This window comes from Athalia rosae, chromosome 3 (assembly GCF_917208135.1).
Source record: "Athalia rosae chromosome 3, iyAthRosa1.1, whole genome shotgun sequence".
NCBI classification, from domain to species: domain Eukaryota; kingdom Metazoa; phylum Arthropoda; class Insecta; order Hymenoptera; family Athaliidae; genus Athalia; species Athalia rosae.
Genome location: NC_064028.1, coordinates 18886157 through 18903226, shown reverse-complemented (window position 1 = coordinate 18903226; position 17070 = coordinate 18886157). Strand labels below are relative to the sequence as shown.

The 17070-nt window shown below is 41.0% G+C and overlaps 1 protein-coding gene across 2 annotated transcripts; it reads left to right on the top strand.

Moving 5' to 3' along the window:
• Nucleotides 1-462: 462 nt before the first annotated feature.
• LOC105689761 (probable ubiquitin carboxyl-terminal hydrolase FAF-X) lies at nt 463-14254 on the top strand. Of its 2 annotated transcripts, none has more exons than XM_048652753.1 (32): nt 463-902; nt 1162-1377; nt 1542-1809; nt 1886-2111; nt 2194-2485; nt 2568-2891; nt 2971-3228; nt 3307-3405; nt 3529-3803; nt 3893-4094; nt 4183-4512; nt 4596-4930; nt 5148-5388; nt 5468-5605; nt 5691-5966; nt 6040-6679; nt 6767-7047; nt 7141-7392; nt 7467-8068; nt 8143-8316; nt 8393-8534; nt 8644-8948; nt 9039-9292; nt 9382-9557; nt 9636-9832; nt 9918-10045; nt 10124-10290; nt 10369-10625; nt 10708-10937; nt 11047-11249; nt 11334-11815; nt 12176-14254. In XM_048652753.1, the coding sequence occupies exons 2-32, from the start codon at nt 1309-1311 to the stop codon at nt 12375-12377; spliced, it is 8025 nt and encodes a 2674-aa protein (XP_048508710.1). In that variant the 5' UTR covers nt 463-902; nt 1162-1308; the 3' UTR covers nt 12378-14254. The 2 variants fall into 2 exon arrangements, with proteins under 2 accessions (XP_048508710.1, XP_048508709.1); XM_048652752.1 differs by having other exon boundaries at nt 1491-1809.
• Nucleotides 14255-17070: the final 2816 nt, after the last annotated feature.

The following is a 17070-nucleotide window of genomic DNA, read 5'->3' as shown; positions in this document are numbered from 1 at the left end:
CGGTCGGTAATATGAAGGCGGAGTTGGACATTTGGCAGTGGGCATTTGGAATTTGATTATTCCAAAGAGGGTGACGGGTTCGGGAAAACAACGGTTCGGGAAATCGGTAAGTCGGGAATATAGCTATTTGGGAATTTGTCCTGTTCGGGACCATAGCTATTTGGGAAATTGATAGCGGCGGTGAGTTCGTAACGTCACGTCAAAACTGCCAGGGCTAATTTCTACAACAATTTATTATGTAAAGGTTCGTTATCGCAAATTAATCTGGTACAGTGACCCGTTCGCGGCACGGGGGATAATTGTCAGCCGAACGTTGCAAGCCGGGCAAGGGGTTGAAAATTCAGTTATATATCCCCGATCGTTTGCTATTCACCACCGTAGTGCCAATCATTAGGAGAGTCGCCATTTTGTCTGGACACCCGGTCGGGTGAATAGGGCGAAAAATATTCTACCTAGGTACCGTCAAACACCCTCAACGAGTTTGTCAACTCGGATGGATTTAGAACATAATCTAGGAGTTGGCCCCGACTGGTGGGGTGCTACGATTTTTTCAAAAGTTCTTGTGACGTGCCGGTGCAGTTTGCAACAACGGAGAACGTATCGCGGGCTGTGCGTAGCGAGGCTAGGGAGAAAAAGTTTGACAAAGTGTATTGCTTCGCGACGATAAATATCGCGAATACGCCTTACGTCGAAGAAATATCGGGCACCGGATTTCGCTCTGTATTTTTTTTATTCTTTTCGTTCGCTTCGTTTGGCTTCAAACAAACATTAACGGTTTCAAGTCGCTCAACGCTGTCGCATTTCACGCGATTCTTTCACGATTTGTGCTATTGCGTGAGAAGAAGGGAGTACGGAAATCAACTGTACGGCCCACCCGGGTATCTTCTCGAATTCCTCACGAGGTAAACCCAACCCTTGATCCCTTAAGCGCGCGGTAAGTTCATCCTATTCCTCGGCCGACGATCCATCCCAGGTTCCATCCCCTCTGCCCTATCACCCTCTCCATTCGTAAATATTGCGTGATCCAAAAATCTGCGATTTTTTTGACGTTTTCCATGAATCAAAACAACCCTTGTTGCTTGGCATGGAATGTATCGGTAGCTGTCACAACATTAGGATGAGTCTGTATCTTTGCAATCTCTTTATTTATTTTTGTTGCAGATAATGTAGGTGTAAAGCTAGTGGAACAAGGCCTTTAGGATATAATAATATTTAATGCCAGTGAATACGCTGGATGCTCGTCGCGTCGGCATCCAAAACAAACCATATATTTATAGGATAATTGGAGCCGAGTGAAAACCGTACAGAATGACGATCGCCACTAGGGGACAGGGAGTTGGGGTGGACCCTCCCGAAGGTCAGCAGCAGACTGCACAGGTACACAAATTTCGTCAACCCTATTTGCCTATTCATTTGGTACTCGATAAGATTTTATTGTTGTCGCCCAATTGCTATTTGGTAATTGTTGGATGATGGAATGTGTTTGTAAGGCTGTGGTCGACTCGAATATTAAAGTTGCAACGATGGATGGTTATCAACAGATCCATAGCCCTCCTGGGCCACAGCAATTGGTGGATGCCATGTCTGGTCTACAGCTGACGGAGAATGTCAGGCAAAGCGAAACATCTGCCGAAAGTCTCAATCCTGCAGATGATAGTAATCAAAAACGTAATGGGGAGCCTGACTTTCCTCGTGCAAAACTGGCCATGCTTGACGAGAAAATATCCAGTCCTCGATGGGTGGTTCCAGTCTTGCCTGAGCAGGAACTCGAGTGCCTGATGCAAGCCAGCATTGATTTATGCCGCAAAAGTTAGCCTTCGCACTTTTATCTAATGTATATTTTCCACTGAGTTTCACGCTGACCATAATTCTTATAATTTTGCAGAACTCGATGTTCAAAGTGAAGCCTGTCAGCGGTTCTTTCGTGAAGGACTGACAATATCCTTCACTAAGATATTGACCGACGATGCGGTTAACAGCTGGAAGTTAAACATTCACAACTGTATAAATGCAAGTTGCGAACGACTGGTGGAACTTTGCGTTTTGAAACTAGACGACGATTGGTTCCCTCTATTGGATTTGCTTGCAATGGTCTTCAATCCAAACAACAAGTACACTTTTTACAACTTTGGATATTATTCAACAGCAATTTGGGAACACCGAAATTTTGACTAGAAATATTTGGACTTTCAGGTTTCACACGTTCAATGCAGGCAGAGTTTCCGAAACCGTGCCACAAGGAAGCAATATCCCTGACGAAGAACTCTATGCTAGGCCAGTCTCCGACTCGAGGAGTCCCCGGGGCTGGCTTGTGGATCTCATAAATAGGTTCGGAAGTCTCAACGGATTTGAAATACTGCTATCAAGATTTCAAAGTGGGCAGAATTTGACAGTGCCTGTGATCCATGCCCTGATCAAACCCTTTGGACAATGTTACGAACTGTTGACCGTTCACACCATCGTCAAATACCTTATGCCTGTGGTGGTAAGCAACGCTTTCTAACTCACGTACAATACTAGTACAATTTCGAGGACAATTGCATAGTGTATTTACTCGATATGAACAGGAAATGGTGCCGGTTATACTGGACAATCTGACTGACGAGGAGCTGAAGAAGGAAGCAAAAAACGAATCAAAAAACGACGCGATATCAGCGATAATCAAAGCAACAAAGTGTTTAGTATCGCGAGTACCTCGGCCAGAAGAGATGATAAAAAATCTAGAAATATTGAGATTAAAGATGATACTGAGACTGCTACAGATATCGTCGTTCAATGGAAAAATGAACGCACTTAATGAAGTAAATAAAGTAATCGCCAGTGTGAGTTACTACCCCCATCGTAATCCAGGCCTCGACGAGGAGGAATGGCTCACAGCTGAACGGATGGCGGTATGTTGGCCCTTTACTTAATTTTCAAATCGCATAATCATTCATTTCCATATTAGCTATTTCAACGATCTGATTGTAGAAATGGATAAAAGACAATGGGGTGTTAGAAATTGTATTGCGAGATTCTTTACACCAACCTCAGTACGTTGAGAAACTGGAAAAAATATTGCGATTCATAATCAAGGAACGTGCTTTGACCGTCCAAGATTTGGATGCTGTATGGGCAGCGCAAGCGGGAAAGCACGAAGCCATAGTAAAAAATGTACATGACTTACTAGCCAAGTTGGCATGGGACTTTAGTGCCGAACAATTAGACCATCTTTTCGAGTGTTTTCAGGTAAGTAAATTGAACGATAGTATCAACTACATACAAGCCTTTGGCCTTCTCTATTGAACGATCGTTTGCTTGTTGCAGTCGAGCTGGAAAACGGCCAACAAGAAACAACGAGAAAAATTATTAGAGCTGATACGACGGCTCGCCGAGGATGACAAGGATGGTGTCATGGCGCATAAGGTTTGTACGATTCAATTTTTGTTCAGCTGCCGAAAAAACTGCTCGAATATTCGAATTTTCTAGATTATCTCTAAGTTAATTGTTTTTTCCAATTACGATCGTTGCTTCTTTCTCGGTTTCCAGGTTCTCACACTTTTCTGGAATCTCGCCCATTCCGACGAGGTGCCGACCGAAATAATGGATCAGGCATTGAACGCGCACGTCAAGATTCTGGATTACTCCTGCTCACAGGAACGAGATGCTCAGAAAACGGTGTGGCTAGATAAGTGTGTTGAGGAACTGAAAAGTGGCGACAAATGGGCATTACCTGCACTGAAGCAAATACGTGAGATTTGTTGCCTCTACGAACCGAATCCTAACATGGGAGTTAGTCAGCGCAGTCATCATGTATATTACAGGTAAGAATAACGCAGTCACCCAGAGTCCTAAAAGTGCTTATAAAAAATATATTTATATGTACATATACATATAATATTTCTGTTCACAGACAAGAAGTTATAGAGCGGTTACAAAACCAACACTCAGTTGTGATACTCGTCACAAATAGCTTAACAAATTACATGGAAAAGGTACGACGGATGGTAAAAGAAAACCCGGAAATTGACGCGGCAACTTTCATGCCGGATCGGCGTTACAGTCACACCGTTCAAGTGCAAGAGAGGTTGAATTTCTTAAGGTTTTTACTCAAGGTACACGCAGGAAGAGAATAGTTTCAGTGTTGCGATGACGATCCTCAGCGACGATCCAACATTAATCGATCATTACTTTGTCTCGCAGGATGGGCAGCTGTGGCTGTGTGCTGAACAGGCTAAGCAAATATGGCAATGCTTGGCGGAACAGGCGGTGTTTGTATCGGATCGAGAAGCTTGTTTCAAATGGTTTTCAAAATTGATGGGCGAGGAGCCAGACCTTGATCCAGCTATAAATAAAGACTTTTTCGAGAACAACATACTCCAGCTGGATCCAGTGTTGTTAACGGAGAGTGGTATAAAATGCTATGAACGATTTTTTAAAGCTGTCAACTTCAAGGAGGGTAAATTGAAACTCAAGAGACGGACTTTCTTAATGGATGACGTTGATCTCATCGGGACTGATTATTTATGGCGGGTTAGTTTGCTACCTACGCCAAATTATTCTTCGACGAATCGAGTAAGCATCCGGTATCGGAATCTGACTCGTGTATTTTGCAGGTAGTCACAAACAGTCCAGATGAGATCGCGAACAGGGGAATTGAACTTCTCAAGGAAGTCAACACCAATTTGGGGCCGCGACTGCAGGCTTCAGTTCTCGCGTTTCACGAGACTTATATTGCCGAGTGTTTGGATAGGTTGAAGGCTCACTTTGATACTGTATCTGTATTGAGTAAAGTGTACCTAGAAGGTAAAGAGGAACGAGAGGATCAAATGGCCAATAAAATTCGAATGGAAGCGGTTAAAATGTGCCGAGTAATGATGGTACTCCAAGAGTACATCAACGAGTGTGACAGCGCCTTTCCGGGAGAAAGGAAAATCTTGCCCCTCTATCGGTGAGTAACTATGTATAACCGATAATTCACCTCGGAAATATCATTTCAAGAGGGTCTAGCGTAAAAAATCGGGAAACAATATTGAAGAAATTGTGCATTACGCGTATCATGTTATTGAGAACTGCGGCGCACGTCCAGTAATCGTTTTTTCTAGAATCTCTGTGCGAGAAAAATGAAGAACTGGGGAGTACTTGAATAATTGTAAATATGTTTACAGAGCAGCTCGTGGGAAGCATTTATCTCTAGTAATACGATTCGCTAGTCCTGGTCGTAATATTGATGATGTAGATATATTCACACACAGTAATGACACATTGGCATCTCTGAGACGTCAAGTACTCCGTCGAATCAAAGCTAGTGGTACTAACGTCAAACTAGATTTGTTCATCAATGGGGAGCCTCTCGAGCAAGCCGATGATAGAAAATTGCTCTCCCAAATACCGCTAAGAGACAAAATGGTGAGTTGAATTTAGCATACTCGTAGTTCCTAATTTTTTGTCCGTTAATTAATTTGTTACGCATATTTTATTTTCACAGTTACTGTCAGCAAAATTAAGCCAAGTCAACATTAATTTGCCTAGTTCTCCAGAAAGTAGTTCAGATAGCTCTACCAGTTCACCTCACCATCCTTACGATGGTCCAAATTTAGAAGCAGAAAATAGTCTACCTGGCGTGGTAAGCATTAGTTCTATAATCTGATAAGAGTTTGCTGTTCGCAACATTATCTTATTAACTTTTTTTCTATTGTGCATATATCTAGGTAATGTCACAGCGGTCCCAGCACGCGACGTTCTTTTTTCAACTTTCGGACCTTGGATGTAGACTACAGTACCCCCAACTTCGAGATGGTGCCCGCAATCTTCTGCATCTGGTACCTCCCGACACATTGACCGTAGCCCGGTTGCAGTGGTTTTTTGGTCGTTACAGAGGCTTGGATGAGGATGCATCTCACAGTCATCAGTGTAATGAAGAAAATACCACCGCCGAGTCCCTCTTCTTTGCCCCAAGTCCCAGCCAAGTCTTATACAATCTGGTGGTTCGTATTATTAAATTTGTTTCCTACACGTTTCCATTAGTTGGATCAAACTTTGACCACCCAATATTCCCAGGTTATGTATACACTTCTTATGCCAGCCTTGGACCTAATGACGGACAAAGCCTTTGAATTTCAATACAATTTCATTAAGAGTGGTGAGGCCAGTGTGATTCTTGACATGCTAACAAAGAACGAATTTCTGCCCAATGCCGATGAGTCGACCAAGCGATCGGCATATTTTACTGTATTGAAATTATGCAAACTGTTGCTGACCGTTATTGGGAACGTAATGGTGCGCGTAATTGATGAGGTAGTTCAGCAACAGTCGTCAAGCCCAGATGGGAGCCAGGAGAATCATGAAAATCACAACAATGGAGTCCGCGGTCCAATCGCTGTGTTGAAGCAAGCGCTCCAAAGTGTACCGAATCAAAATACAGAACATATGCTACGAACTGTTGCTGCAAGGCTTGCCCAGCATCTCGCGGATCAGATGTTATCAGGTGGAACTGAGTCTGACCGATGTAGGCAGCTTTTTGTTCAGGCCCTTTCGTGGAAACTGCCTGACTTCGCAACGATAGATGCCATTGTGAGATTAGCCTGGGCAGCATCCTCGGGGAACCTGAACAACGTCGATGCTTCTCCAGAAGTACTCCATACCGCACATACGGCTAGCCAGAAAGAGCAGAGGGTACCGGACAGTGCCGACGTGCAAGGTACGAATACTGCATTCTACATATCTGGCGACATTTTAGTTTGGTAAAATGCGTTTGAGAATCTTATATTTCATTAACGTTCTACAGTATGCAAGGAAGCTCTGGAGGTTCTAACGATAGCTTCGGTGCTGAATCCCAGCGCTTTAGACACGTTAACGAGCCTCAAAATGTGGCACACATTTCTTATCGATCTTGTTCTGCTAACCTCATCGCGAGAAGTGAGAGTTGCTGCTGCTGATCAGTTCTTTTTAATATCAACTTGGTGCAGTGGTGGTCATCAGCATTTGCAGTTTTCTATTAGTCTGCTGTTCAGTATTCTCAACACAACCGTTAAGGAATATGCAAAACAAAGCCAAGAGTATTTTCAGGTATCCATTACAATGCTTATTGTTCGTATGAATTTTATATTTAGCTCACGAGTATGCCCTATGAATAATTTTTTGGTAATTCTGCATTTTCAGCTGCTGTGCAGGTTGTTGAATTATGCCTACATATGGGGGTGTCCCTCAGCTAACGCTGAAACGCTTCTGAGCAACGAGATATGGTGGTTGAAAAAGATAAGAGGAAACGTAATGCTGTCGGGGGAGAGCCAGGTGGACGAAGCTCTTCTCGAGGGTCATCTTGGTCTGGCCAAAGAACTGTTATCTTTTGTACCTGCGGAGAAAAAATACGAGTTGGGTTCAGACGAGAAGCATGGTGTTAATCTGATAAAGGTACTTGATAACAATTTTCTTACATTACCATAGCCATACTTGTGCGAATAGTAATCGACACTACGTTCATCCAGGAATTAGTGGAAGACTTTGTATTCCCGGCATCAAGACTGATGGTACAGCTTCGTAGTACCGGTGAAGTTGTCTCGCGTTATTTATTGCACGTATGCTCAAGTCCCCTCTCTACAAGCGCTGCCTTGGATCTACTTGTCGGTCTCTGCGTCGGCTCTGTGCCAAATATGAAGCTTCTAGTCACAATGCTCACCGACATGTTCTATTCGGAGAAAGACGAGCCACTTGTCGAATGGGACTACCTGCCTCCGGTAGGACCGAGACCAGCTAAGGGATTTGTCGGTCTGAAGAACGCAGGGGCAACTTGTTACATGAATTCGGTGCTGCAACAGCTCTACATGGTAGAAAGTATCAGAGTCGGATTGATGATGGCTGAGGGGGCTGCGACGGATGTGAGTGAAGATTTTTCAGGCGAAGAGAGATCTGAAGGCGAACAGACGGTGGAAGCAAATGATAACGACACAAACGAAGAAAAGTGTGGGGCCGACGAGTCCAGGCGGGAGTACAACGTTGGCATCCTTAAGCAGGTCCAAGCTATTTTTGGCCACCTTGCTTACAGCAAACTGCAATACTACGTACCCCGTGGACTTTGGAAACATTTCAAGTAATTAATATTATCTGTCGTAGCCTATTTTCACGCGAGAAAAATCTACATCACTAATAATTAAATGTGTCCAGGCTTCAGGGTGAGCCTGTAAACCTCAGGGAGCAACAGGACGCCGTTGAATTCTTCATGAGTCTGGTGGAAAGTTTGGACGAGGCGCTCAAAGCACTGGGACATGAACAGATAATGGGGAAAAGTTTGGGTGGTTCTTACAGTGATCAAAAGATCTGCAAAGGCTGTCCGCATAGGTATGGTCGCCGTGACTTATCGCGATACACGTCTAATGTAAACATTGAATTGTGATACGATTGGTTTCATTTACAGATACTCTAAAGAAGAGCCCTTCAGTGTGATTAGCGTAGATATTAGAAATCATAGCAATTTACTCGATTCCCTGGAGCAGTATGTGAAGGGTGAACTTCTCGAAGGGGCCGATGCTTACCACTGTGACAAATGCAATAAAAAGGTAAGTGTGCATAGAGAAAAGTTTCTTTCCGCCCCTTTTCCTATGATAATTTGATATTTATCAAACTCCTATTACATATTTCATGACTCTACCTTATGCTTCATTACAGGTTGTGACCGTTAAAAGGTTGTGCGTGAAAAAGCTTCCGCCAATACTGGCGATTCAACTGAAAAGATTTGAATATGATTTCGAACGTGTTTGCGCGATTAAATTTAACGACTACTTCGAATTTCCGAGAGACTTGGATATGGAGCCGTACACGGTGTCTGGACTCGCCAAGTTGGAGGGTGAAGTAATTGACTGTGATTTCGAGGAGGCAAACAGGGGAACATGTACAAAGTATCAGCTGAGCGGAATTGTCGTTCATAGTGGACAGGCAAGCGGCGGTCATTACTACTCCTACGTTTTGCACAGGTGAGTCTATTCTCGTCTTAACCACTCGCAGTACACCTAGAATATTCATTTCTTTCAACTCCTAACGCGTACTCACTTTTTCAATTCAAGGCAAAAGGACGGTACTGCAAAGTGGTACAAGTTCGACGATGGGGAAGTTACCGAATGTAAGATGGAAGAGGAAGAGGAAATGAAGACCCAGTGCTTTGGCGGTGATTATATGGGTGAAGTGTTTGATCATATGCTAAAACGGATGAGCTACCGGAGACAGAAGCGGTGGTGGAACGCATACATGCTTTTCTACACCAGGCTGGACGTTGAGGAAAATTCTGTGATGAAAGGCATCAACGAAGGGGGGCCCATTTGTGAGTACCTATGCGCCACCTGTCAGCCTGTACCTTTTTCCCCCCTGTGAACTAAAACTTTTTACACATTCTTCTTTTTTTGTCGACAGTTAGCAAACAAGGTGTAATGAAAATGCCACCTGCAATTGAGTACAGTGTTTGGAAGCAGAACATCAAATTTATGCACAATCGGAATCAGTTCAGTGCTGAGTACTTTCAATTTATACGAAAGTTAGTGTCCTGCAACTCCCACACAGTCAATAGGCTTAACATGAATGATAGGCTTGTACGTTATTTTTACTCTATACCGTTGACATGCATCTCTGGTGGTTATCGGATCGAATGAATTCATTTTTTATTGCAGAGTCCAGAACATGAGGAACTCGCGATGCTCTCGGTTCAATTGGCATCACGATTTTTATTCTATACCGGTTTCCACACAAAGAAGACCCTCCGAGGAGCTGCCACCGACTGGTACGATATTCTCTGCCAACATTTGCGAGGTAGCAAGGCAGTTCGTTCATGGTTTGCTCATAACGTCCTCTTCAATCACCCCCAAAGGTTCGTGTTACCCGAGTCCTTCCATTAATTGCCGAAAGTCCACGTAATTGTTCTGGACAGATTTTGACGGTCAACTAAATTCTAGGTTCTGCGAGTACCTACTGAGCTGTCCCAGCACTGAAGTACGGACGGCTTTTCTTAAAATACTCGTATTCCTCGCTCACTTCTCTCTGCAGGATGGTCCCTGCACGCCACCTAGTCTGAATGCTCCGAGTGAGTCCCTTTCTTTGCAAATTCGTTCAAAATTATCGTATTTTTTCTCCATCTAAATTGTTTTTCCCTCGTCTGCAGCAATTCTTTTGGATCCCACGGCAACTCTCAGCGACCACCTGTTACATGCAGTATTGTTCTTATTGCACCGAGAAGTATCGGACCATGGCCGTTATCTGCCTCATTATTTCTCTCTATTTCACACGTATGCGACACTCGGACTCGCAGAGAAGGCCCAACTTTTGAAGGTAAATTCGAGCAATGGTTGAAATTATTTGCAAAAAGAGTCTGTAACCTGAACTAATAGTAACCGATGATGTTTGCAGCTGAATGTGCCGGTAACATTCATGTTGGTGGCAATAGACGAGGGACCAGGTCCCACGATAAAATACCAATATCCAGAGCTGACAAAGTTGCACCAGGTGGTGAGCATGCTGCTGCGATGCTGCGATGTGTCCTCGAGAACACAATCGAGCTATACCGCAGCCCCCTTGCCAAATCCTTACGGAGAGCCATCGTGCCAGCCGGATTACCTCATGCCGATACAACCACAGGCGGCTGAGATCCTTTTTGTCAGAACTAGGTGAGAGATACGTCTTCAATTTTTATTCATTTTGCTAGCGTTCAAATAAGCGACTCCTCAATTGAACAACATATTTCACCAGTTACATGAAAAAACTCATCGAAGATGCAAACGTGACCGAAGACACGGTAAAGCTACTGCAATATTGTTGCTGGGAGAATCCACATCTGTCTAGAACGGTGCTGAGCGAACTCTTATGGCAAATCGGCTTTGCCTACACCCATGAGCTCAGGCACCACACCGATCTTCTATTGGCTATGTTACTGATTGAGGACTCGTGGCAGACTCATCGCGTGCACAATGCTTTAAAAGGTATAACGCACATGAATTTGTAAATGCGTAATTAAAAATAATTATTTCCAACAAATTTGATCGGTATTTTTCAATAGCTGTTCATCTAACTTGAAACGAATTTATTTAGGAGTACCTGAGGAGAGAGAAGGACTCTTTGAAACCATACAGCGTAGCAAGAATCATTATCAAAAACGAGCTTATCAGTGCATCAAGTGTATGGTTCAGTTATTTAGTAAATGCAGACCAGCGCATCAGCTGTTACACCTTAATCCTGAATTGAAAAGGAAGTGGATGCTGGCTATTGAATGGCTACAAGAGGAACTCGACAAAGTTAGCTTCTCATACATTTTTTATCTTCATTTACGTTGAAGTATACTGCAAAACTTATATGTTTTTATTCTCCCCACTCCGCAGAGGCCATACACATCGAACGCTCAGTATGCTTACAACAATTGGTCGCCACCGGCCCAATCTAACGAATCGACGAATGGCTATTTTCTTGAGCGCAGTAATAGTGCAAAGAAGACTCTTGAACGAGCCTTTGAACTATGCCCTGACGATGGACAGGAGGTCGAAGACGCTGGTGAGGAAAGTGTCGAAGAAGGAGAAAGATATGTGCAGCAGGAATCTGAGCAGCAGCCGCAGCAGCAGCAGCAGCAGCAACAGCAGCAACAGCAGCAACAGCAACAGCAACCACCGCAGCAGCAGCAACAACAACAACAGCAGCAACAACAACAACAACAACAGCAGCAGCAGCAACAACATGAACAGCAGCAACAACAAGAACAACATGACCAGCAGCAACTGCACATCGAATTCTCAAAAGCTGAACTACGAAGGCGACAACGATCAGAATCAGAATTATCCATCAAGTTTATCGAGCGATATAATTCGCGGTGAGTAGAGATTTCAACTATTGTTCGTAGAGAAAAGAATGGCCGTTATTAGCAGGCCCGCCGTTTCTTCCTTGAGTTCTCAAAGAAAGTCCTTACAATTTCCATATCATAATTCTTCTACACGATATCAAGTATTTTCGGTAAAATCTGCTGCTCAGAGGTGCCTAACGCATTTGTATAGTCGTGTAACGCACGTGTGCCTATGAATCGAACGTATCGAAATTTGAGTGCGGCTCAACGCAAGCCGAGTGAGCGGTATGGTTTCACCGCAAAACTTATTCGTACCTGTGTGTTTTGAAGTTTCAAGCTTAAATTGAACGTGTATGTGCGCGTGTGCATGTGTATTATATTTTTGTTTAGTCACGTGCCTAGATCCAACATGAGGGTCCCACGAGAATCGCAAGATGAGGAACAACAGCAACAACAGCAAATCATTTATTTCGATGCGAAGGATGTGAAGGATCGCTCGCGCCGCAGATCCGGACCAGTGCAGGTCGTCAGCTCTGCATCGCCCAGTCCCCAAAACCCGGATCATCCCCAAGGTACCAGCCAGGATCCATAATGGATGTCGACGGCAGCGATGGATCCATCCATCGACGAACGCTTCAACGCAACTTCTACCCGGATGTTCGGTTTTGTACAAGTAGGATCATCTCAGATTTCCGTAGAGATCAAGGAGACCTAATAACTCTATTTTTAATCGAGTGGAGTGTTGGTTTATTCGTTAATTGCCGATTTACGTTGCTTACGGAAATTTTCGATCAGCGTGTCGATTGTACGCGACGATCAGTCATCCCGGTAATTCGACAACGTCTTGGATTTTTTAACGTGGGGGATACATCGCGGCCAAGAGAATTACAAGTTTGTATAAATGTATAGTGCGAACAATATCGTTGGATCCCGTTTTCCACCGGTTGAGATAGATTAAGAATATTACAGAAACGATGATAAGCGATAAGGGAACTATGATGAATTAAAATATCGAATTGACTAATATTAAATTAGCGAAGAAACGACTAGTTGAAATAATGATAACAAAAATTAGTCAAACCAACGTTACAGACAATGGAATGAATATTTAAACAATAACAAAAACCAAGTGTGAACAAACAAACCAAAAATAACGAAAAAAAACGTTCGTAATTTTTTCCGTATATAGTATAATATCTGCTATGTAAATTTGAACATATTTTGAACTTATTAATAAAACACTTTGAGATGAAAAAAAAAAAAAACAAACGAAGATATTAAAACAGTTCTAACGACGAGGCTGGTCGGCAAATTCCTGCGCACGGCTGAACAAATATTCTGATAATGACACTATTGTAGAACGATCGGTTTTCCTGAAAAACAACAAATCAATTTTTTAACAATCTCAGAACGAATTTAGTATACCACATACACACGTAACACCAATTTCACGCATAAATTATCACCCGATATCGCTCTCGGTGATTCGCCAAGTTGACTCGCAAGAGGTGAGAATAACGATGTAATATGGGTATACCGTATCGGTGATGATGTATTGCAAGGCGTACCTTTGAAGAAAAGAAAACAAAAAAAAAAAAAAAAGCAACTAATTCGAAACATCGTGATAAAAGTGCGTACGTATCAAGGAATTGAATCGAAACATGCTACCGGCTACGAATGGTAGTGTGAGGAGAAAGTTGAATATTAGAAAAAAAAAAAAAAAAAAACAAAGAAAGAAAGAAAGAAACTTTGGAACAAGTACATATAGTTGTATCGTTGTAAGGTACGTATAGTCATTGTCGGAGATCTAGTCTCTCGTCTCTGTGGTACCTTGCGATATACGAGCATACATTATAAACGCATGCGTTTGATAAAATCCCGTGCGCCCGATGAGCGGTTTGAATCGAACAAGACTGCGGTCGCACCTCCTTACAACAACCGAAAACAACAACAAGAAAAACAATGACGCGTGTGTTCTATTGTATGTTGCGTATACTGTGCGTACGTATACACGAGACGCCCAATTTTATCACCACTTATCGTTGTAGATATTCAAATCATTTTTACTATCATTCACGCAGCTGATACGTGACGCGAGACAATCGCTACGGGATTCGGATTCCTTACTTCATATTGTGGAAAAAAAATTCCGACGGATAATAACGAGGAGATGAGATGTCTGCATCGGTTCCCCAGTCAAGGATTCGTAAATATTGTATTCGAAAAACTTTAATTATTGCGATTACTATTTTTTCGGTCATTATTACATCAAGCGAAACGGATAATCGAGGGACGACAGCGGTGCGCAGGGTACATGCAAAAGTCCCGCGGGTGGGCGGCGTGAATTATAGTGGAAATTTAGAAGTGTGATTTTTTAACGAGTTACCAACAATAAGGTTCGCCTCGTTCGATGAATCTGACAGTTGAATGAGTATTCGTATATGATAGAGGAAAAAATAAAATAAAAAGGATAATGCAAATTAATTATCGCGGTGTTTGACGCAATAAGTATATATATATATAGATTTACGTATATTGTATACATTTATATGTGATACGTAAAGATCGTATTACATGTATAATACCTATAGGTCGATAGATGATCGGTATACACGTAACAGTGCGTGCCAGGTATTTAATATATTGTCAAAGATAAGTATGTAAATACGCGACTGCTTTTCGTAAATGTTACGAAGTCATTTGTATTTACGATTTTTACATCTATCGGAGGAGGAATTGTAAATCACAATTTGTTTCCGTACACAGTACTCATCTCACATACTTCAATCGGTTTCCCATTAATCATCTCGCGTGTGTCAAGATCACCTTATTTCGTCGTATTTCTCATTATTTTTTTCTAAATATTTTTTTACCTTTCTTTATCCCCTTCTAATTTTTAATGCAAATCCCACGAATCGACCTTCTCCCCCTTCCCCCTCCTCATCGTTCTCGCCATATTATATCTACATATTTTACCGATTGTATAGTTGATAAGAAAAGAAAAAAGAATTCACTCTCAAATTATGCATCGGCTCGACAATTGGGATTTTTAAGATCTTGCACAGCATTACAGCATGTGAATTCTCATTGCAAAATTTACAATACATTTCTACATTCGGTTAAACACGTGATAAATCTACACCCTTGCCCCCTCGTATGCGAGATCTTATCAACATTATAGCGGATCTTTAATTTTCCATTGATTCGTCGGTGTCATTTTTTTTTTTATTTCTTTATACCATCAGCCGAAATGAAATGAACATTACATTATTGAATCGTTGTTATTATATCGTCCACATCATTTGGAATATTTTCTTCTGTTCGGATGAAAAGAAAAAAAATAAAATAAAAGAGAATAGTGTTTTCCTCATTTTTGTAAGTGTATAATAATTAAAAAAAAAAAAACAATCATGGTAATGAAAATTTGATTGTGATTTTATACAACTGCGTATACATACATATAGTAGGTAAAAATAATAAATCGTAGAATTTTTTACTCGATCAAAAGACAAAATGGAGGCAAGGCACAGACCACCGACTAAAAAAAAAAGGATATACCCACGCGCATGTAGAAAATAACGGATTGAAAATTGAACGGATCTTATTGTCGTTTAGCATTGCACTATATGATACTGTATACTACGCGCCCACCCCCCAAAAACCAAAATTCGACATCACCCACACCCCGTAACACGTGTGTATCACGCATATACAAAGATAAAGATTATGATGATATTATTGTACGCAACGAACACGTAAAGTTATTATTATTATTATTACTATTATTATCATCCTTATTATCACTGCTATTTTCTTTATCATTATGTCATGATGATTACTATTGTGATTAACACGTAGATCGTAAGATTCGCCGTGCCTGCGGGATCTTATAATTCATATTAATTATACACAGATATGGAAACGTGCGTTATTATTAACATGTAAAAATAGTTTTTCATATATGTGTATATAAATTGTTATAATGGTCTCTTATATTGACTCGTTTTTACGTACGGAGGGAAACTCGGGGCAAAACGAGACACCTCCCTCATATGCGATGACTAATTTAAAGAAAGAAAAAAGAAAGAAAACAAACTTTTTTTTCTGTTTTCCTAGATCCATCGTATCTGAAAATTGATTTTTTTTTTTATTCAATAATCAATCCTTATTTCATTTTTCATTCTCTTCTTGTTTTCTCGAGGCGCCCCATTTTGCTCTGCAAGTATTCCCTGAAAGATGTATCATGCGCATACATGTATACATATGTAGTATACATATATAAATTATAGGTAGAATATACATACAAGTATGCGAATTAATTTCACGTACCTCGTATAATTATATATATGCTAGGACCGAACATGACCTTGCATAAAATACGCTATATATATACATACATACATATAATATATAATACATTTTAGATAGGGCATATGCACTACACAGCGCGCTGTTCATCACTATCGCTATTATTAACATTATTATCATCATTATTATTATCATTTATTATTATTACTACTACTATCATTATTATCGTGATTATTATTATTATTATTATTACAATTAACATCATTTTCTAGTACGATAATTAACGTTGGCATATTATTTATTAATTGAAAGAAAGATAAAGAAAGAAAGAAAGAGTAAAAGTAAATTTTCCAACATGTATAACGAGGTACGCGGACGTATCTATATTTATTTATAATATAGATATATAATTTCGGTTAGTAGCTGCACCGCGATGAGTTTAATTATCGCGTCCGTTACGATTAGAATAAATTCATTGTTTGTGAAAAGGTAACTGAGAACAATTGAATAACGAGCGATTAATTGATTTGACAAAGGTTCGATTAATCGTCATATTAATCTATACACAGATTTTACCTACATATACATACTTACTCACTTACATAATATAAAAAGGAATGAAAATTTGAAACTTGCTACGCTGATGATTGCTAGTTTTTTCTTTTCTCTTTGCCCGTTTCTATTAACCTATATCTACGTACATATAACCGTTCCCGTAATTAACCCTATACTGATACTAATTTAACCCTCGTACGAACATTTATTTATTCATCTTTTTTTCCGCATCTATTACCATTCTATATTCTGATCGAAAAAATTCTTTTTATTCTTCCTCCCGAAATGGAAAGAACAAAAAAAATTGAAAATAATGAAAATGAAAATGAAAATGAAAGAAAAAAACGAAAGAAGAGAAAGAAAAAAGAAGAAAGATATTTGTAAAGACTGCAGCGATGTGTCACTTGTGTAATATTTGTTAA